Source organism: Lates calcarifer, linkage group LG8, assembly GCF_001640805.2.
Source record: "Lates calcarifer isolate ASB-BC8 linkage group LG8, TLL_Latcal_v3, whole genome shotgun sequence".
In the NCBI taxonomy this organism is placed as follows: Eukaryota; Metazoa; Chordata; class Actinopteri; family Centropomidae; genus Lates; species Lates calcarifer.
In genome coordinates this window covers 4,707,897-4,730,757 of record NC_066840.1, presented here as the reverse complement: position 1 = coordinate 4,730,757, position 22,861 = coordinate 4,707,897, and the positions used below count along the sequence as shown (strand labels likewise).

Below are 22,861 nucleotides of genomic sequence, written 5' to 3'. Positions count from 1 at the left end.
TAAAAAGTGTTTCAAATGTTTCAATAAAGCACTTCTTAGTTGAAGATGATAATATGATTTAATTTAATCTACATTCTGTGAACTGGAACAATTATCAATTGTGCAGTCATTGTCTTCAGTCAGCTGAATGCTCCAGACTTCTTCAAGAGGAACCTGTGTCAATGTGGCAAAACTAAAGTGTACAACAAAAGATGTATCACACGAGTAATTTTCATTTTCTGATCTCACCTCTCTCTCCCTCCAGGAGTGAGGAGGAAATGATGTCTTGGATCTTCCGGATAAACCTGGTGGCGGCGCTGTTCTCAGCTCCAGCCTTCCCTGCTGCCATCGGCTCCATGAAGAAATTCTGTCGGCCCATCCTGCCGTCCTCATCCACTAGACTCAACCAGGTACACACACACACACACACACACACCTACACACATATTTTACTGGCTTTTAGAAACACAGTATATTATTGCCAATACCACAATCAATATGTAGTTACAACTGATATTTTGCACTGTGTAACTCCATTCTGGCATTCCCAGAGAATATCACAGCAGCATGCACAGTCCTTCTACATTAAAAACCTCTACACAGGGATGGGCAATTTTACATATTCTATTTGTGTCTGCTTGCATCTGATTGGCTGTTTTGGGGGTCTTCCGGTTTTTGTCTGTGCTGCGATTGGTGCAGGAGGAGCAGCTGCTGAGTCACGAGAGCAAGCTGAAGCAGATGAGCCTGGAGCTGGAGGAGCATCGGAAAAACCCGCCCTCAGTTGACCCCAAAAGCCGCGAGTGGGAGGAGTACCGGCTCAAAGAGCACTACCTCACGTACGAGGTACAGACTTTGAACAATGTTTGTTAATTTTTATGTTTCTTTTTTCTATCTTAAAGCAGAAAGCACCTAAGAGACTGTAGAATCATGACAGAGGGCCAGTGTGTGCTGTTTTTTGTTCCTATATATTCTCTCATTTGTATAGCTTGCATTTTTTATACATATCATTTATAATTTTTTCACCAGTAGCATAGAAAATTTGGCAAACCCTCTCAGTTCAGGCGACTAGTCTCCTTGTTTTTGCTCTTGATTCATCTTCTTTTGGTCTTTCTGTCTTAACACACCCATGTCCCCTCCTCCTATCCCTCTCTCTGAGCAGAAGACTCGGTATGAGACGTACATCAGCCTCCTCCAGGCCAAAATCCGCGCTGAGACGGATGACCTTGAGAAGATCGAGGCGAGCGTGATGGGTGGCCTGATCATGGAGGGTGGTCTGGCTGGCCGCGAGTGCCACCTCCGCAAGACGCAGTCCTCCCCGTCCATCAGCCAGGTTCACGGCGGGCTGAACGGGAGGGCCGCTGAACGCACTGCCCCGGGACAGAGGAGCTGAGGGGGAGGGAGGAGGACCAGAGACCACAGCCCACAAAGCAACATCCCTCCAAGCCAAACTAGCTTAATCCTCCAACTCCTTACTGGGTTTTTTGTTAGTGTTTTGTGTTTTGGGCTCATCCTTCGTCCTGTTGTGCTTACAGTAAGAGAGTGGGCAGCAGCAGGAGAAATGTCCGTCACTATCCTTCCCAGAATTTATCAACCCTGGTGATAAGTTTCTGTCCTTGAGCAATAGATGAAGAAGATGAAGCGCCCGCCCTTGAAACCCAACAAGTGACCCTGCCAAACCTCAGTTCTTTGAACTTTTATTATTGCACATTAAAATGATCATAACTGTGATCACTATTTATAACAACATCATCAGTATTATTTTGAAAACTCAGAGCGATGCAGTCGTCTTTAGTTGAAACGTGTTTTTAGTTACGAGCAGAAGTTTGAGTAATTTATAATGTATTAGTTTAAGGCCAGAAAGAGAACAAAGAAAGAGACACAGACTGCTTTGCCTCTGTCCTCCCTGACCTGTCCTCGTCACACAGTGACTCAGATGGACAGGGTGGAGATGGTACTACTGTAGCATTTTGGCCTTTTTTTTTTTTTTTCTCCACTCATGTTAACACACCCAGCCACTCACAGGCGTGTGCATGGACCTACAGTATGGGTGGAGTGTGGTGTGTGAAGATACAACATATCTGTCCTGGAGTTACAAAAACTCTCAAAAGAACTTCTCAGAATGATCAAGTCCCTGCCATGTATAGCATATTTATTTATTTATTTAATTATCCTTTATTCGCTCTAGGGAGGGTTTACACAGAGTGGACATGCTCTTCAGCAACTTCCTTCTTGACATTCATAATAGTTACGTATATTCTCATGCATTAAGGAGCTGCCAAGTGGAACCGTGGTTTTAACTGTTCACTGAGCTGCTCCACCAGAGGAACTGGAGGTTGAGTGCCTTACTCAAGGGCACCTCAACACTAGCTGTTGAGGGATTTTGAGAGTGTTACACACTCGCTTGTCAGAGAGATCACAAGTCTGCTTCTGTGAATTTTGAGCTGCCGCTACCCCAAATACTGACATGTATTCAATTATTCTGTTTGTTTCTAACAACGTTACAAAAAAAAAAGGATAACAGTATGTGACTGAATGAAAGCACTGTGCCATTTATCCCACAAACTACTCTTCTCAAGTCATGACAGAGTGCACTGAGCTGACAGAGCTGATACGTAACAATATATGGTTGGGTGTGAGGTTTCTGAAGATTGAAATGAAGGGCAGAGCAGGAAAGTGTGGGTGGGAGGTTTACAGTATGAGTGGGTCTGCTGGTATGTGTGTGTGCATATGCATTTGTGTGTGTGTGCATGTGTGTCTGTGTGTGCGCACAACGGCATGCTTTTTAAAGTGGTTCCAGTTGAGATGTTAAAGCTGTAGGCAACAGGAAGAAGTAAATATAGCAGGGTCATGTCTTTGTATGAAGAATTTATCGAGCATGTTTGGTGAGAAACAGTCCAGACGCCTTCTGCTGAATAAGACTGCCATCACAATCAGGCTTGTATCTCTTAAAAGCATCTGCAGCACAAAGGCAGCCATCATCGTTGTGAAAAAAAGCTGAACATTCACCTCTTAAAACAGAAAATGAACTGATCCCTGATCTCATTTTCAACATGTTACATGGACCTATTATAGCTCATCTGGACTCGTATTGGGCATTTACCAGTACTGGTGTATTCCTTCCACTGCAGTCATTCCTATCAGATGGAGATGTTTTTGGGAAAGCAGGCCGTGGTCTATAGACAGAGACTGGCTGATTGGAAAGTAGCAGCAGGACTGCTCAGGCTTAGCAAACTAAAGTCAAGAAACCTGTCAGCATACTGGAAAGGAGAGGGTGGAACAGCAGCAAAACAACTCCACCAGCAGAGTAGCCATCAAAACACCCTCTACATGGGTGAGGAGGAGGAGAGACTTGTTTTCTAAGAAGAAACTGGTTTAGTTTTCTAAGTAAGACCATCACTAGCCAGCCAAGAACAGGCAACACGGACATCCAGCACACATTTTTCCAAACAGGAACACAATATATTAAGCCTGTTTCTCATGGAAGGAGGACTTGAGTAATGTTCTGAGGAAGTGGGGATGAGGTGGGGTGGTGGTACTGCTATTTGTGAGCACCTTAATTGATCCTTACCCACCCAAACACACACACTCATGCACACACACAACTTTCCTCTTTCTACATAGTTTGCTTATGACACAACTGTAGATCAGTGAGCTTAGTGCCCCCTCACTCAGCCTCAATGTGGCACAGAAGCATGTTGACATAACCGGAGCTGTGGATCGACAGTAAGAATAATCATATCTTTGGCTCTGGACACAACGCTTCTGCTGCTTCCTACGTCATGTTAATAGTTATTCAGGGGATCTGAGATCCTTTTGAGACTTGGCTGGAAACCTGGAATCACAGCTGGAATCCTGGAACCGGATCCTTGTACAGACCAAAATGCTGAAACAGAGCTGAGTTTTGAAAGAGGAAGTACCATTTTATACAGCTGTATTGATAGGATAAAACTGCTTTCTTACAGGGAGACTTCCCCTTATAGTCACTTTGGCTGTTGTGCTAACCATTGTTTCCCAATGTTCTAGGGTAGGCCTGTGCTGTAATATAGGATTGTGACAAAAAAAATATTTGTTGATTGTTATGTTTTATTTAAAAAAATGACTTCGGCACTTTGATGTCAGCAATGGATCTTTTCGTTTGTTTTGTTTGTATATCTGAACTGTTTTTTTGACAGGATGCTCAAACTATGTAAAGGACATATTTACTGAATATTTAGTCTGTGCTTCATAAAGTAAGCTTTTATACAGATGACTGTGGTTGTGATTTATTAAGACTGCTGGCTGTGAGCTAAGAGAGGTTTGCTAAACCTTTGACAGCTGATATAGTGTAGATATAATTTTGTGTAACATATGTGTTGGAAAAAAGATTGTCCAGAATCTAGCACTGTACAAAGTTTCCACCATGGAAAATACAGTTTTTTGGAGGATGCTCATTAAATTGCTAAGCCTGCAGTTAAGAGCTACATTAGCACATTAGTCAAATCCAGAATCAAACAGCTGTTAACTAGACCAAAGTTTTGTAAGTATTCAAGTACCTAATAGCCCCAGACGATAAACTGTAAGTCTGTAAAATCGTACATTGTTGTAGAGTTCACCTTTAAAATGGATAACTCAGTAGGGAGCTGCATCCCAAATCAGAAAACAAGATTCACTAAACAAGACTTGTATGATACTTGATGTGTTACAGCATAGATTATGTTTCATGCCATAACACATCAATTACATTAAATTCACATTCACATTTGAGAGTCTGCTCCATGATGCCTTTTAAAAGCTGTGCATGGTGTGATATACCTATAGACACCTATAGCAGTATGAGTACCTGTTTACCAATGTAGCATTGATATATTTTGTGAAACAGTGCATTGAGCAGCATTATAGTGTAACAGAGTGCTGTATCATCAACCTGTTTTCTTTTAAAGCATCAAATCTAAACTTAAAAGGCACAAACTTCTCCACCAGTTAAATCTCTCCCTCAGGTGTCTTGCTGTATTTCTTCTGCATCAGCAGACATGTTGGATAAGTTGAGCTACAACATCTGAGAAATGCTGATTGCATTTGTAAACTTCTCACATGAAACTGACTACTGATACATCCCCGTGTCACAAAAGTCATGGTTGTTTGTGAGCTGTTATAACTCTGCAATGACAAATCTGTAATTATATAAAACCAAAATATTGTCATTTTTTTGTTAGCTAATTTAGCTAAATTTTCTCAGCCTAGATTCATTTGGATTCACAGCATTGCATAAACAAATGTCATTTAATTTTAAGCATACTGCAACTGTGGACAATTTTGAATGTGGTACCTTAAAATTATACAGTTTAACATTTTAAGTGAAGGATTTCCTGTTCAATGTTCAATGTTTTTTAACAGTCATTTCCCAGCAAATAATGGTGAAATCACTTATTTATTAAAGGCTCTATTAGTGCACTGTCCACCCCGATATTATCATGGACTATATTTCATTGTGATTTATAGTAGGGGAGGTTCAATAATGAGCATTCTTGGAATTAGCACTGGTTCACATTTTGCAGAGAATATGCAGTAATTTGTCCTGGGGACATGAAAAACTCTGCATGGTACTGTAAAACTGGCCCCTGTAACATATGGTGGTAATAAAGCTACTCCTGTGTAAGTCTGGAACAGAAAAGCTTAAAATAAACAAAAGGAAAAAAAAGATTAGTATACTGCCATATTTCAGAAGAAATAACCTTGAAAACTGGGTGACCGTTACTCTAGTAAGTGTTGCATTATGGCTTGTTTTTAGCTGTAACGTTGACATTTTTAATGACCACAAAACATCGTAATGTCCTTACTGAAACAAGATTTTTTTTAATGTCAAGAGGTCAACAAACAGGGTTGTTGAATGTCATGCTAGCTGACAACAAAAGATGCAAATGGTTAGGGAAAATCTCACTGTGCTCATGAAACTGCTTTGTAAATACATGACTGAACCACAAAATGGAGGAAAAAGGTAAGTATACTTAATTCTATTACTTAAAAACAACATGTTTGGATGTTTACAGATATAGGTTCATTTAAAGCACAGGTTTGGCTATTTTGAATTTTGTAAACTTTCGAAACCTCAGCAAAGAGCAGGAAAAAATTCAAACCCCAAAATTTGCCACAGTGAGTGAGAAAAAGGGTGAGCCTGCAGGCTTTTTACAGCAGACATTTTGACTTTTCATAGCAGGTGTTACTAATAATACTAATGATGCCCCTCTAAGTGTTCTGGTAAGGTGTAACTGTGTGCACAAAGGACCCTGAAACTGAAGCAGTTAATTAATGTCATTAGTAACACCTGTGCTGCTCTGCTGTGACGTTAACATGGCTGTTGAAAAGAAAAGGCCTTTTTTCAGAGCCATTACTCAACTGAAACCTGTGGACATCACAAAACAGCTGCATCGTGTGGTTATCACTGATTCTCACTGACAAGGCAAAAGGTAAGTTTTTAAAAATATATTGTATAAATTGTTTATACAATTAAAAATTGTTTTTGCTAGTTGTTTTGCTTTTATTGCGTTAGCAACTGTATATTTGTTTAAATGTGATGGACAATACAGTGTAGCTTCCTACCTTGTTTTATTCAAAGTGAGTAAATCACATAAAGTACCGTGGTTTTGTTTATTAGTCAGGGCTGTCTTACATACTTTAAATTATAGTAACTTATCCTGAGATACCAAATGATGTGTAGGCTAATTTGCCAGTTACCTAGTTTCATGAAATTATCAACATGTTGCATGCTAAATTTAATGTTTTTTGTGCAACTACCACTGTGTTCTGGTAGGTTAAGGTGAGCACAATATGTTTGTGCTCCTTAAGCTGTTAAAGTGTCCCAAGCTACCACATAAACACACAAACAGTTAAAAAAAAAAAGAAAAGAAAAGAAAGTAAAAATGTATTTCAACATTCATTCCCTTTAGACTGTAGTCGCACTGGTTTAATGTAACACACACACACGACTCCAAAAAACATTTCAAAAAGCAGTAGCTATATTTTGCAATGAAATAGATACTTTGAAAACGTCCCAGCTGTTGTTTATTACTACCATAGTATTGCCAGTGTATCAACTGAAGGGTTAAATTTAAATCAGCCCATTGTGTCAGACTAATCACTCCTTGAAACCCCTTTTTTTTCACAGAAGTACAGTAAATACTTTCATGAAAATATATCTGTTCGTTGTTGAGCAGTGTCTAGTTAATAAAAGGAAATAAAACTATAATGGTTAAAATCCCACTTTAACTATGAATCATTTTTAAAAAAAAAAGAAACTTAGCCTAATTTCTTCCCACAACTCCCACCGTTTCTCACATCACTGCCACAAAATCTGCTTGTTTTCTTTCACAATATCTGATCATTGGATGTGTGGCGCCATCGCTTTTATTGCTTTTGGTGCACTGACCTGTTGCCTTTCTGCAGGCTGAAAAATCCTCACCTGACTGTTGATAGTTAATACTGCTCTGTCAACAGTGTGTCCTTTCCTATTGTGGCAACAATATGGCACTCATTCTTTTATTTCCACATAGAAGTCGAAAACAGAGGAGCACAGTATAAACTCTGCATCCATCGGCTGTAGTTACCCTCCTGTTAGGTCTGTGCATTTTTTTTATTCAGTGACACATAAAGAAGCGTTCCACAGTTAGCTGACGAGGAGCCACATCCTCTAAAATTTTGACTGCAGGCACTTATAAATTAAATAAGCTCACATAATTAACATCTTATTCATATATATTAGCTTTATACATAATAATCAATATACCTGCATTGTGTATCATAACAGCATCAATTTACGTGAAGTAGAATATTCAGTCAATAGATGCTGTTTATTTACATTTTTGGGCTGTTGATAGTGTTGAGACAGTTGTGCAGAGACAGGGACATGTGGAATGACTTTTTATTGCGCGATTAGTCATTTTTCAGACAACAAGGCTCCCCCAACATTAAAACAAACAGCAATGTACAAAACAGCACACCTTTTTTTTGCCATCAACGGAAATTTAATAAGGTAGTGAGAGTACATAACAGAAAGTAATGAAGTGTAAGGACGTGAGTTATGATGATGTTGAGATGTATAGGATGAGCTTGATGTCAAAGCCAAAGTAAGCACCATCGTCATGTAGTCAGGAAAGGCCATATTTCAGTAAGAAATATTCTAGAAGGGGTGAGGAGAGGTTAAACATGATACAAGAGGGTTGTTATCACAGTTTTCAGACATTTTTACCAACTAAAAAAAAGAACAATATCGGTGTAGCACTACTTTATCATGCAATTTACTTTAGTAAACCTTCTGACACACAGACAAAATATACTTCAATAAGTAGAACTCAATACATCTCTGTCCAGCAATAGTCACAAAGCCTGTAATTTATACTCTTTGAATGTGAGATCCCTATCAAAAATAATATGCAGATTTTTATTTTTCTTAATATATCTAAAGTGCAAGTATTTATCCATTTTATTCAATGCTTTCTGTAAGTATAAAATACAAAGGAAAAAAAACAGCAATATGTTTTTCCTGTTTACATGTTATATTTTTCTGAAAGGAGGAGCATCATATATAACAAACCATATATATATATATATACACACACACACACGCCACAGATAAAATATTTTTGAAAGATACAACATATTATCTCATATGGGGATGGTAAAGGGATTTAGACCAAACTGTGACATGGGATATGTTCATTGTGCATTGACCCCACCCCTTAAAATCCAGGATCCATTTCCCAACATCTTCAAAACATTTGAAAGAACGTCTTTATAACTATACACAACAGTAGCCTATACAGTCTGCAAACATGATGGACCCTACTACTCGGTGCGTGTGCAAACAGAAGACGTGCTGAATGAGCTCCTCTGTCAGTGGTTTGTGATGAGTCATATAGTGCTTGGCTTTGACCAGAGGCTGCGATTGGCTGTGTGATTAACCAGGAACTCTGAATGGCCAATGAAAGACTACAACACTGAAACCAGAAACAGAGCAGATTTGGTTGTCTGGAACACCGTGATGGAAGTTCAGTCTGTTTTCAGTCAGTACTTGTACAGTTTGGTAGAGGCGTGTTGCCACCACCCACATTTCGTTTGTGGAAGTTTGCCGTTTTAAGTCGTGTACATGTGGCTATTTGAACGCAGTCAGAAACATGAATGATCTCCCTGTTCGAGATGGGACAAACAAGTAGACAAAGCATCTACAGCTGGAGCCATCGTAGCAATCCGACTTTGAGTACATGCAACAAGTAGCTACTGCTGCACTTTTGAGTTACGTCTACAATTAGTTTTTTATTTCCATCAGGTGAAATGTGTGAGGAATGGTCTGGTCACCTTGAGCAACAGGTTGAAAATGAACCCTGTTAAATAAAATTTGACAAAATGAACACTGCAATAATAACAGACAAAAGGCAGGATAACATTAGGATTAAGGACTGCTACGATGGCTGCCGCGGTATAATGAATCAAAACATCATTCTCGTGAACGCTAACAGCTTCAGTGCACCATCACCCCTGTACGCTGAACTTAGCCAGAGCCACTGAGGACAGCACACAGCTAGACCACTGATGCTTCATACAGAAAACAAGACACGAAAAACATCTGCCTACCATTTTGCATTTGAGTCCCAGAAATGGATGACCGTGTAATGTGGGCACAACATGGCTGCAAGGTCACTCCAGGGTTTGCTGTGACACTGGGTGAGCTCTCGTAAACTGAGAAATCAGATTTGATCACACTGTTTTCGGCAAAATCACAAGTGCCCTCAACCTCCTCCGTAACTCAGACATAGCTACGACCCAAAATGAAAGTCGTGTTTCACAGCAGAATCATTCTGAAATAAAAACACAACTGACCCAGTAGCACCTAACGATTACAGTCTGTAACAAAACTAGACGACACGTCTTTTACTCTTTAAAAAAAAGTGTGCGTTTCACAGAGTGAGGCATTCACAAAGTGAACTCTATGAGCAGGTTCAGGCTCTCCTTATATTTGGCCATTAGAGAAAGAGAGAAAGGAAGTGTTGTATTTCCAGTCTTCATGTAGCATGAGCCTCCTTGAGGCCTAAATTGAATTAAGCTAAAGCTAGAACACTTTGGGGAATAAGTGCTGTATCACAACAGAGAGTCCACACTCATGTTGAACTTGAGATGAACTCAGATTGACCTTAGATGTGCTTTGCCGGGCACATAGTCATAGGTGGCTTGTACGTGTGTTAAATGGAAATGGGCTTCTTATCATTCACAGGGCAGTGTGAGGGAAATATAATCATCTGTGCAAGAGGGGAAAGAGATTTCCTGTTCTTCTCCAAAACTGAGAGAAAAGTCCTAACTGGATCTGTCTGACAGCCGGGTCAGTAGGTCGTGCTAGAGCGCTGCTGGTAAGCCCCTACAGTGCAGTGCCAGGCTTCATCAGGCCTTTCACCAACACTCAGAGACAAACCTGGGCCAAAGAGTCCTGCGTAGAACAGATGGGATTTTCTGGAACATTTTTCTTGGCTCTATTGCCACAGGCATGACGAATCAAACACAGATCAACTTTTAAAATCAAGGATTCAGTACGATCTCTGATACCTTTTTAGCCCAGGTGTGCTTTGGGGAACTCTGCCTCAGTCTAGCCTCAGCTATCTCACATGTCTGGGAGACGCAGGCTCTAACTACATTAACAGCTTTTATCCAGCTGAGGCCTCTAAAGCTGCAATCCATGCACTCGGTGTTTCCCCTTCATGCCAGCTAGGTGGCACGCCACTCTGACAGGGCCTGTGACTAGGCTCAGTCATATTAGCTGTTGTAGGCCAAGCTGCTTTAAATAAAGCTGAAAGGTGTACTAACCACTTGAAGCGTATCGATCATTAACTAGCACTTCGATGTAAGTGTAGAGGTCGATCAGGTCAAAAATAACGAATGGCCTCTGTGTCTGAAAGAGGCGTTCTGACAAGTTTTGCTGCATGGACAATGAGCCGGGGCCTTTCTTGCGCACTGAATCCCGAGCCGAGAGAGAGGAGCAGACCTGAGATCAGAGTCTGCCCACATCAGAGAGAGGGATTGTAATCCTCATTGTAAAAACAACAACAAACTCCTCTGTCCTTTGGGTCTGCTGCGGCCGATCACTATCGCCTAGCTCAAGTGAAACTGTAGAAGAGCCAAAGTCAAATCCTAGTTCACCTGTCCTGCGATTGGCAGTCCCAGGGGAGAGAGGGGTCGCACTCAGGCTCCAAACACACAGTTTCCTGGCTTCTAATGACAGGAGTCCTTGTGCAGTTCTAGACACCATTCAAAATACTTTAGAGGCCTCCCAAACACTCAGATAGCAACAAGAGGCCTCAACAGGGGGAGACTGTGTGTGTGTGTGTGTGTGTGTGTGTGTGTGTGTGTGTGTGTGCGCGTGTGCGTGTGTGTCAGCCACCCCTGGACCCAAGCCCCAAGATACTATTCAACTTCAGTGTAGGCCACTGCAGAGGGGCTGACATGGAGACAGTTAAAGGTTGTTGACTGTCTGTGCTGCGTGTGTGTTAGGAGAGGAACGAGGAGGGAAAGGGTTTTCTCTGGGGTGACTCCGTAGGGGGACGTAAAACACCCGAACTAGTCTATGCGCACTGAGAGACGGACAAGGCAGCCTACTGGTTAACAGAACGTGACAGGAAAAAATACCTCACTACTAGTCTGACTTTTTTTTTCACTTTGAGCAAGTGCTTGAGAAGAGAGACTTCACATTTCGGAAATATAATGCAGATGCATCAACCTCATCGTCATGCTTTCAAATATCTACTGATCACATAGCCTATACATTTTTTCGTCTTTTAATAGTCTATACACGTGATACAATGCCACGATTGGCACGTACACAATATTGCACACTAAGATGAAACGTCCTACACTAGTCAGTGGCTTCCTCTCTGCCTGGGAGGGAGAAACCTGACACGTATTGGACAACATAATGTGAAGGAAAGAACTTCGACGAAAAATAAAAGAGCATGAGAATAACAATAATGCAAAAGTGACATATTCTGAGCGGCGAGGCCCCCAAGGACTGATCAAGGGGCTGTAGCACCATAAAGAGATAGATACTGCCTCGGCCCTGCACTGATAGGCCTCTACATCCACTGGACTGCACTCAGACTGACTGCATGGGACCGGCCGGCTGGCCTGCCTGGCTGGCTGACTGCCTGGCTCTTTAACAGCATCCATCTCAGCTCTGACGAATAGCCTCATCCAGCCGCTCCTGATTTTGTTTTTTGTTGTTGCTGTTTTTTTTTTTTTTTTAAACATCATGGTGCATATGGTGTGCAAAGCCACCCGTAACATCTCCAGATGAATCTCCATGCTGACACCCAGTGCTGCCACAGGCGGTACATCCTATGTTGCTTCCTGTTCCAGGGAGACATCTCTACTCTGTGAGAGGCCACCCAGTCAGGTGTGCTCCTAAGGATTCTGGGCTCCAGGGTGCTATAACACACTGAAGCCCCCCCTGTTTCCAAAGTGTACACACGGCAGCACCTCATCTCTCTGAAGGGCCTGCTCTGGCTTGGAGCTCTGTTTCTGCCCACTACCTCTGTTGGCCCCCCAAGCTCCCAGCGGCCTTTCAGCTTACTCTTGGTGTTGCCACCCATGCTCCATGCACTGCAGGGGTGTAAATCCCGCAGCCCTGGTGAGTATATATTTCTGCCTACATAACAGCACTCGTAAATGAAAACGTACAGCGGTCGAGGTCACAGACCATCCACGTGAGAACACGTAAACGAGTGGAGTGTATAAGGCACGGGTCGTAATGACGTCAGAGAGGATGCGTTGCCTCGCCGCGCGCTGCGCTGACGCGTCTTTTTTGTTTTTTTGTTTTTTTTTTTCTTTTTGTTTCCACGCCTTGCGCTCCCACGAGTGGACCATATCCTTTTGCATCCCCCACCCCCCCAGAGGAAAAAACAACAAAGTAACAAAGAAAAAACTTTAACCCACAGAAAACGTGGGTATCTTAATAAGGATTTTTTTTTACAGCTGATTCACAAAATCATAATTAGTACATCTAAGTTAGCACTTTTTTTTCCTTTAAGTTTATATGGACATGGTGCAAGAGGGTTGATATTCAATAGAGTAGCTCAGAGATAGTTTTATCCCATTTGTTTGAGGCGCACAAAATAGGCTATTTATTTTTGACTCTCAACTTTTCCATAATGGCATGATAGAAATGCTGTCATTAGCCTACTACGTTTTAGGTCAAATTAAAGACTATAGCCTACTTTGCCAAACTTCTTTTCAAAACATGAGCCTACACGCATGCTGACAGGTGTTTACAGGCCTGTAGTGCTGCGTTCTGCAATTCATACACTTTTAGAGCGCTTTCATATTTATTCTGCGTACCTTTATAATAAACTATACATCTGGTATCAGATTTTGGTTTCATAAAGTCCATAATATATTCTCTTTGTGCTGATGTCAAATATTCGTTCTACATGAAGACTGTCATTTAATATAATAGACCTCTGGTTTTATTTTTGATTAAATCTTAGTATATTACCAGTTTGAAAACATTGAAACATTTTTTCGAAATAGCTTTGATGTGTGCAAAATCTGTCGTTGATAGAGATATAAACACTCTGTTCATTGTCATTTAAATCAAGTAGGAAACAGTTCATATCTTACAGTTCAATCCTTGATAGCAGCGGCTTACTGTTACATGGGTGGTAAGTGGGGTGACATCCAGTAAAATGAGCGAGGAGACAGCAGAGGTGCTGCCATGTCTGTGGAGGTTGTGTGTGTGGGGTGATTCCCTTGGAAATTCTCTTTCTATTTTACAGTTCAAAGTCTCGTTTTCTCTCAGAGTTCAGTTGTTTCATTTCTGCTCTCCCAAAATCCGCGTCAGTCATCGTCGCCGTCATCTCCGCCGTGCGGGCCCTCAGGTAGCAGTTCGGAGGCCCGTTTCTCTCTACTCCTCTCCTGGATCTTCCTCATCTCCTCCGCGTATTTACAGAAGGTGTTGCCGAATTTGGACCACACTTTACACGGAACCGTAATGGAGTTCCGGTACGTGGGCTTCACCTCGCTGACCCGCATGAAGACCCCGTACTTATTGGAGCCCACGTCAAAGAAGAAACGCTTGTTGTCGACCGTGAGCGAGGTGCCCTCCGGGAGCTCCGCCGGCTCCTCGTCCACGCCGTAGTCATCGATGAGTTTAGCCAAAGCGTCGCGGAACTCGATGAGACCCTGCGCCGGCAGAGCGATGGTCTGGCCTTGCGCGCTTCCCAATCCGGGCCCCCGATTAACGGTCTGTCGGATCCTCAGGAACCGCCCCCTCTGGTTCTCTTTCAGATCCATGTAATATTTCCGATTCTCCCGAACCAGGAATTCGCTCTTGAGCGCCCGCCGGGGCTCATCCTGCACCATGTCCGGGTTGGTCGGGCCCAGCTGGGCGTAATGTTCGATAAAGTCCCCGAGATAATCGCGGAACTCCACGGCAACCGACATGGAGAGAGTGAGGCGGCTCTTGTTTCCCCCAGCCCCGACCTCGGCTATCTTTAGGAAGCGGCCTTTAACATTCTGCTTCACGTCAAGGTAGAAGCGCTTGTTCTGGATGTCGACGCGCTTGGAGGCGAGCTCCTCGGTGTCGTGCTGCAGCCGGGACATGGCGCCCATCGCACCCGGGGGCAGCGAGCCGGGGCCTGCGGTGGGCCCTCCGTGGTCACTGCCACTGTCTCTGTCCGCCATGATGCTGCCTCCCTGCTTTACCTTCCACCGTCTCCCTCTGCCTGCTGCAACCTCGACTGCCCGTCAAACCACTCCGCCGCTCTATCGCGAGACGAGAGAGGAGAAGGGGATGAAAAAATGAAAGTAACTGTAGTTAGTGTTACTGTAGTACTCCGAGCGGGCTGCGTTCAAGACACTTGCGATGTTTTTGCAACGTTTCAAAGAATTTTCATTTCAGCCTTTGGTATAGCAGTATATTGTAAGTGAAAGTTAACCCCCGCCCATGTGAGCCTAAAACACTGCAGTACTAACACCAACAATCAAGTTAGATAGATAGATAGATAGATCCTCCACATTAAAACACATAAAGACCACACCTGTCTACATAATGTCTAAAAACAAAACAAAACAAAAAAAACAAAACAAAAACAAAAACAATAAAAGGGCAGAAGAGGAACAAAGTCATACCTGATGACTATTAGTTTGGGCGTTTCAGCACCATAGACAGTTGTTTGGGGGTTTTCAGCACCACGGACAGCGAACCCGGAAAGTCCCTGTGGAAAGAGACAGAGAGCTGGGTGAAAGAGGCATTTCTGAATGAAGAGTAGATGATGCCTGTGTGGGAGTCTGAGGGAGGGGGCTAATACACTGTGAAGCATCATGAATCATTAGCCTGTGATTGGACTTGCTTGTGTGTCACTGTTTCTCAATGGGAAGCTATTGACAGTCCTGAAGGGGTTTATCAGTGGAGAGTAGCAAAAAGCCCACTATTTAATAAAACAACTCTTATCCTGGACATCTTACAGAGAAACTGTAGTTATTCACATAAATCTGTGTGAATCCTAAGAATTTTAGGTTGAGGCCAATAAGACAGAAAACCATCAAAATTAGAATTAAAATTGGAGTGATACTTTTAAAAAATGTATTGTGTAATTAAACAATATCTAGTATCGTACGTACCCACAGTCATTCAAATCAGTTGACTGACAGGAAATTTATGATTTATGAAAATGTATGGAAAAAAAGTTTTACTGGCTACACCTTCTCAAATGTTATGATTTGCTGGTTTTCTATGTTTCATTAATTATTTTCTGACATTTTACAGACAACAATTAATGAATTAACATAGAAAATAGTCAACAGATTTATTTACAGGCCTATTTCTTTTCATCATTTGAGCATCTTGTTAAAAGATTTTCAAATTTAAAAATTTAACTGAATTCTGCTGTTAAGGTCACTTAAGGTAGGAGAAGCAACAAAACAAGGATTTTCAGCCACAGGAGGGGAGGAGTAGATGCCAAGTAGAAGAATGATGTGGAAGACTTGATGAATGTCAATGCGATAAAGGTTTAATGGGATTGGAGGGATGTGGAATATTGTCTGTATTAATAAACAAAATCTGCAAAGAGAACATTACACTATATGCTTTAACTATTCACTTTCTTTGTTACTAATCATTTGTCACAGAAAATAGAATTCTTTAAAAACTCACAGGCATCACACACACCTGTAATTAAATGTCTTAACATCGATTAAACCCCAAGTTTGATCTGACGGGAGAACTGGCAAGAGAAGGAATGTTTACCTGGAATGGAAAGGTGGGCTTGCATATGTTTTTAGTATTTCCATTGCTTTGTGCAGATAGGTCACTGGCTTCTCACTTTTCAGAACCACGGACAGCTGATGGTGGGCATAAAAACAGACAGGAATTATATTTTGTTCATGAGTTTTGCTGATGATTTAGTAAATGAGGGAAAGAAGACAGTGAGGAAGAAATCTGTGACACATATACAAAGACATGTACTGTATAATAACTGTAACTGTATGTAACTACATGATAGTTGCTGTGTCACTAAGACAACTATATTTAAGCAACACAGAAAGAAAACATACCTTCACACCGGAGGAGTTTGGACAGTGAGAGGCCGACCTAAGTGACCTCTTTAAGTGAACACCCTGCTGAGATGCTGCTGCAATATCAAATACAGCCCCTCTGATAATTCCCACAGGTTCTGTGTGAGTACCAGGGGAATCATGGAGGCAATTGGTGGCAGTCCTCCCCAGGTCACTCAACAGGAATCGGTTTTTACTCCCCTTCGCTTTGTCAACAAATGATTTGCTTTCAAGGCTAATTTGGAACTTCTTAAATTGTGTGCAAGGTCTCTGAATGGGGACTCTAATGAATGCACGAGTGGTTGAATGAATGAAAGAGACGGATCGGTGAATGGGTGGGCAGTGGGTGGAGAGGGAAAGAGAGGGAAAGGGGTTGGGTCACTGGAGGGATCATGAAGAAGCCTAATCCAGTAACGTGGATCAGGACTGAAAGGGTATAGTCACTTCCAAGTAAAAGAGGTTGACTCTTCAGATATTAGGTTAATATGTCACATTGAGGAAGGAGACATGTAGTGAGGAGACAGACCTTCACTGCAGCAATTTGGTTGTGGCCTTCAGTCCATATGAGTTATCATGTGATTGGCCTGTTAGGGACAGAGCACTAAACCTGTCAGGGCTTTCAGAACCATGGACAGAGACTGGCCCCTAATGAGAATAATGCTGACGCTGAAACGGGTGGATGAGGCCATGATGTAGGTGCATAGTGTGATGAAATGGCCTCTCATACATTTCCTTTATCATCTCGGTCCTCTATAGTACAAAGACTTGTCCATGTGTCCCCTATATGACATTATATTTTATCCCTTTCTCAGGATGGACAATGAAAGGCTTTCGACCTCTAGCGAAGGGCGCACAGCTCCTGACAGGGAGGGAAAAGCGAATCTTATGAATGGCTTGATTGATGGATACAGAGATGGAGGCAGGGGCTGGTTTGCTGGTGGAGGGAGGAGGGATACTTGTGGTCACCATAAAAAGCCTGAGCATATTGTGCAAAGCTCTCGTTTCATTGGTGGAGATGTATTCAATGAAAAAAGTGGTTTTATTAGCTGTAGCTGTGCAGGATTGGCAAAATATTTGGGCAGAATTCCTTTCCACCATTACACCCGCAGAGTAAGGTAACTGATGCTTCCACGTGTTGCCGTAGAGTCGTTAAACTACACAGCATCCCGAGGCAATATTAGTGAACTGCAATAACTCGCATAATAGTGTGGGAAATGTCATGTTTGGGGTGTGCTCTCCTGTAGCATGCAGCGATATATGTCTGAGGGCATTTAAAGCTTAAGTCTCGAAACTCCCCGCTCGTCTCGCCATGCTGAGGAATCCATTGAGAGAATTTCGCAGCGTTAGTCATCGCAACAACTATCCGCAGTGTGTGTAGTAGTCGCCTATAGCCTCTCTTGCACCTCTTGCACTGGAGATCCACAGTGGGCGCCGTGCAGGGCTTGGCTACAGACGCACTCTGTGCTGTGTGTCTGTGCACTGCGTGCGTGATTCCTCTTGCACCCACCCGCAGAGGTTTAACACAGTCGACCGGCATGGTCACATGCCGGTTGGGTCGGTGGCGGTGTGCCGGTGGGTGCCCGGGTCATTAGGGTGTTTGCGCAGAACGTGGCGAGCCGACGCCAGTGACCGGGCAGGTGATGTTTGCTCACGTAAGTCGCTCGCGTTTGATGAGGGGCGCAGGGGACGCGGCTGGAGGGTGCGCGCTACTGTTGCATCGCCTCACCGGATAACCGCTGCTATCTCATCCTGTTCGTCTGTTCCTCCCCGGTTTTCTGTTCTCTTTTTTATTCTGCTTACCGACTAACGGATTTGCAGGAACGGGACACTTTAGACGATCGAAATAAGTGGATAAAGGACCCGACCTTGCGTGTGCGTGTGCGTGGAGTGCGTATCGTTTCTTGTGATTCCCCTGTACGCGCAAGCTGCTTTTTTCCTTCCAGAGAGGCAATGCGCCCACCCATGCGATGCTAGCCTATTAGCTGGAGAGAGAGAGAGAGAGAGAGAGAGAGAGAGAGAGAGAGAGAGAGAGAGAGAGAGAGAGAGAGAGAGGTTTCAGCCTTGGATTCGAGAGGAGGCTAATTTACGAGTCTTGTTTTGCCTTTCAGGAAAAGGCGAGATAAGAGGGGGAGGGTGGTTGGTGAAGGAGAATGCAGCAATCACATTTTTAAGCATGCAGAAGCGGGCCGTTTCCGGTTCCTAGGCTGGTGTGTCCCCCCATCCGAGGCCAGCAGCCGTATGGGGAAAGCAGCGGCAGACACAGATGGCATGGACACTTCCACAAGGTCTGCCGCTCTGCCCTGCCTGCTCTGCCGGAGCCCGTTCGCCGCCGTCTCTCTCTTCCAGCTCGCTCCGCCGCCCAGCAGCACTGCAGCACAGCACAGGCTGACGGCATGAGGCTTGATCCAGTGCATTTCTCCATGCTGGTCATCGGGGTCTCCTTCGCCTGTTACGCCCCGAGTCTCAACTCCCTCCAGGACCAGGCGTACCGATCAGCCGTGGTCATCGAGGGCGAGGTGCGCTCCTCCCCGGAGAACGTCTCCTCCCGGGAGCCCTACAGTGTGAATGTCAAAGTGCTGGACGTGTGGCCCGTCAACAGCGGCGGCCTCGAGAGGGAGCAGCTCGTGACCGTCGGGGACTTCGGTTCCGAGGCCCCGTGCACCACGGTGGAGAAGGACCACAGATATATCTTTTTCATGGACCCGACCGCCGAGCCCTTGGTATTCAAGGCATCGTACGCCCCTGTGGACGCCAGCGAGCCGGAGCTGAAGAAGGATGTGGAGAGAGTGTTGTGCGAGGACTGCGGTAAGTTTAAGGCTTTTCCGTTGTACCTGCCATACACTCACACTGCACTATAAGGGCCACTGGAGCTGCCATGGTGATGTAAGGAGACAGTCACCGCTCTCTGGCTGCGCGTGCACGTGTGTAGTCTTTAGCCTACAGTGTGTCAGCGTGCATACACATATGCATGCGCGCGAGCCGATTGACACTTCAATCCTCCATAACCCGGTCACCCATAATGAAATGAGAAGCATGGCAGAAAATTTGTGTGTGTGTGTGTGTGTGTGTGTGCATGTTGTGTAAATCGGTGTGTGGAGAGAGAGACAGTGAAATGTCTCAGTAAAGTTAAACTCGGGGTTCAGCCCCAAACAGCAGAATCCTCCTGATGATCAGACAGGAACTGTCGGATAGCGAAACTTCAGTGTAGCCTGGATTCCAGCAAGATCTGCATCATCACATCATTACAGTGAAGTAGCCTGTATGTGGAGTCTTAAGGTGGAACACACAGACAAAGCTAAGGGCAGCCGCTCCTTTGTGTGTGTGTGTGTGAGAGAGAGAGAGAGAAAGAGAGAGTGTGTGTGTCAGAGAGAGAGAGAGAGTTAGTCCAAGCATGTGATGGGAATCAGGGACAGCAACCTTGTCTTGAGGTAACCTCCTTTCCAAACTTTGTATTGTTGCCTACAGCCAGTATCAGATGTCAGATATGGTGCTGCTTTATATCAGAAATTGTGGCGAGATCTTGACAGTGCCAGTGTTGACTGCAGTGACAGTCTGTGGGTGGTGGTAACAGTTCAAACCTCCCAACTTGTTGCCAGTTTTCACTGTGGATATCTGAAACTGTGCTTTTGTTCTTGCAGAACACCAAACTACAGAAACTCCCATAGCACGTCCTGGTTTTTAAATTACAGATTTCTGTGAGATGTGACTAAAACTATGTGCAGCAGCTGTGCAAGCCTGCAAGAAACTCTGTTCAGCATATTGTCACCAGAATAGTTTTATCAATGCAACAATCTGAATATGAGGCAAGAAAAAAACCTGGGACTATAGTCTTAAAATGAAGTTTGTGCCCTTTTTCTCTCTTCTCTCTCACATTTCCTCCCTTCAGACTTGAACTGACCCCTTTTCTTACCAAAGGTCTCTCAGAATCAGGGTCAAATTACGAACCAAGTTCTTAGACTGCCATTTATACATGTTGTATATATTTAATGTGCTGATTTTAAGACTCTCAGGTCTTTTACTTTTTACTATATTCCTTAAAAATCAACACTGACTTTTTGGCAAATTATCTCTATGATCCACTCCACCTGTATTTTCAACATTTAAAGTGCTCCACTACATTTGAGATGATTTAACTACAATTTGTAGCATCTACTATTGTGTTAAAGCGTCTGCTTGTCCTGTAGTAAACCTGAGAGTACACTGACAGGAAGTACCAGTCTCCCCTGCTGCACAAACGAGAGAGGAATGAGATCTTAACTGTGGTAGTGTAAAACATTTCTCATATATAAGCTATAAGAGCAGCACAGTAAAACCTTCCGGGGTTCATCATGTTTGTTACATTAATGTGAGGACAAAGACCTTTGAAACAGTGTGATATAAAATACCAAAGCTCATTTTCCATTCTGAAGATTTTCCCATCCAGAATCAACATAATTTCCTTGCAAGCCAACAACGTGTCAAGAAAGCCTCAGATCTTAACAGGAAGTAACTGAGATGTGTTAACAAAGGGTTCATCCAGCATTTCAGCTAACAACGTGATGTTCTATTTTTACCTCAGTGACATGCTAAAATTATCAAGTCATTTATTTATGACAGTGCTGTTGCAATCAGGCTACAAAAACACATTTTCCAGGCAGGGATAAGCTCAGGAGAGGAGATACCCACTTAAGAGTGAGCTGATTCACCCCATACACACACACACACACACACACACACACACACACACACACACACACACACACACACACACACACACACACATCCTAATTAGACACTTCAGAGTTTGTCTTGACGCTATAGATGTAATGTGGCATCCGGTGGCCTCTGAAATGTCCACTGCACCAGTGTCTGTTACTATCATCACTTCTGTGTCTTTCTCACGACTGATTGGATTTATCTGCTACAACTAATCACAGAAGTGAAAACTCCAGGCCCAGAAATAGTCATGACATTATGGGCAAACTTCACCCAAAAAAGTATAATTTATTTTTTAAAATGAATTGCACCTAGTAGTCTTGAATGCTTTGAGAAAATGTCTTTACTCAGTTTGTTCAGCCAGTTCTGCTGTGGTGAAGCTCACTAGGAACCTGGCTTACAGTAACAACAGCAAACCAATATCAGAAGATTATAACTGTCATTGCAGGTGCTTCACGTTTACCTGTATGTTCAGTACATCTCAAATACACGAACATTCAGTGAAGTATGAGACTCTGTAAAATGCCTATAATTGTTTATTGGCCAGGAGTCCTACGTGTTGTAACTCACTCACCGGCTCTTCTCACTGGGCGGATGCAGTAATGTTAAAGTATCCAGTGCGTGAGCTACTGCTGACTAGGACTCCTGGCCAGTTATCAGGCTTGCATGAGAGAATACTGTAGAGTTTAATTTGACACAAAAATAACTGCCCAATGGGTTGGTAAGGGGTGTGTCAGCAGACACACACCCTGAGCCTAACCAATAAAAAATAAAGTCTAAACACAGCCAGCCAATCAGAGCCAAACTATTGGAATGCCCACCTCTGTACACACCTCTACTGATTTCTGTCAACAGGATCATATCCTATTGGTACCTTTGGGTTTAGTTACCAATATCTGATGTATTCCCTCTATATTACACTAAAATGCGGTGTCTGGGTTGTGCTTAGCATACGCCTTCACAGCTGGGGCTAGCTGGGAAATGAATGGGGAAAGATATAAGATGCAGCTGTACACCTCCTTAATGAACAAGAACACAGCAGAGCTTAATAAACGTATAGAACGTTATTCCACCATGACAGTGTTCACTCTACTCTCTACTCTGACATATATATCAAATCTTGAAAACAACTGAGCATCTGCCACGGCAACACTAGAGTGCCAAACTTAAAGAGGATAATACATTACAGTAGGCTTCAAGACATTATTACAATTTCCTGCATTTATTTGTATTTATTTTATAAAGTCACTACAGCTTTACTGACACACTTCCATTAGGCAGTTTTACTTGATTACAAAAGTGTCAAGAAGGATTCATATATATCAGTATAAAAACAACAAAAGAGAAGCTAGTATAGCTACATTGGCTAACTGGCTTGCTATCTTTACTACCAACACCTGTCGAACTGACGTGCTGAATTTTAGAGCTGGAGTATTGTTCACAGTAATACAGACAATAATACAGAATAAATGCAGTATAAATGCTAAGCTAATATCTGTTTAAGACAACTGGTTATTAGGTTACTGTCTCGAGTTTTCAGACTTTCAGACTTTCTGCCAGTGAATGTTGACATTTACAGCAAGCTATGGTTGTGCAAAGTTAGAAGCACAGACCTCTTGCTGAG

At 43.1% G+C, this 22,861-nt stretch overlaps 3 protein-coding genes across 4 annotated transcripts in view; 2 read left to right on the top strand and 1 right to left on the bottom strand.

The window, feature by feature from the left end:
* Window positions 1–4,223, top strand: part of psd2 (pleckstrin and Sec7 domain containing 2) — a 34,966-nt gene extending 30,743 nt beyond the window's left edge. For both annotated transcript variants that reach the window (XM_018669662.2, XM_018669671.2), the window contains exons 13-15: window positions 245–389; window positions 679–822; window positions 1,139–4,223. In XM_018669662.2, the coding sequence (XP_018525178.1) occupies window positions 245–389; window positions 679–822; window positions 1,139–1,369 (520 nt within the window). In that variant the 3' untranslated portion in view covers window positions 1,370–4,223. The remainder of the gene's footprint in view (window positions 1–244; window positions 390–678; window positions 823–1,138) is intronic.
* A 3,634-nt stretch (window positions 4,224–7,857) lies between these two features.
* Window positions 7,858–15,214, bottom strand: purab (purine-rich element binding protein Ab). The gene is made up of 2 exons (XM_018669702.2): window positions 15,118–15,214; window positions 7,858–14,751 (listed from the first exon to the last, which is right to left on the bottom strand). The coding sequence occupies exon 2, from the start codon at window positions 14,668–14,670 to the stop codon at window positions 13,825–13,827; it is 846 nt and encodes a 281-aa protein (XP_018525218.1). The 5' UTR covers window positions 14,671–14,751; window positions 15,118–15,214; the 3' UTR covers window positions 7,858–13,824.
* A 2,280-nt stretch (window positions 15,215–17,494) lies between these two features.
* The window catches only part of nrg2b (neuregulin 2b), a 53,954-nt gene continuing 48,587 nt past the window's right edge, over window positions 17,495–22,861 (top strand). The window contains exon 1 of the mRNA XM_018669684.2: window positions 17,495–19,347. Within this exon, the coding sequence (XP_018525200.1) occupies window positions 18,936–19,347 (412 nt within the window). The 5' untranslated portion in view covers window positions 17,495–18,935. The remainder of the gene's footprint in view (window positions 19,348–22,861) is intronic.

Coding starts and splice junctions, on each gene's coding strand:
- purab (XM_018669702.2), bottom strand. CDS start 14,670: ATGGCGGACAGAGACAGTGGCAGTGACCACGGAGGGCCCACCGCAGGC.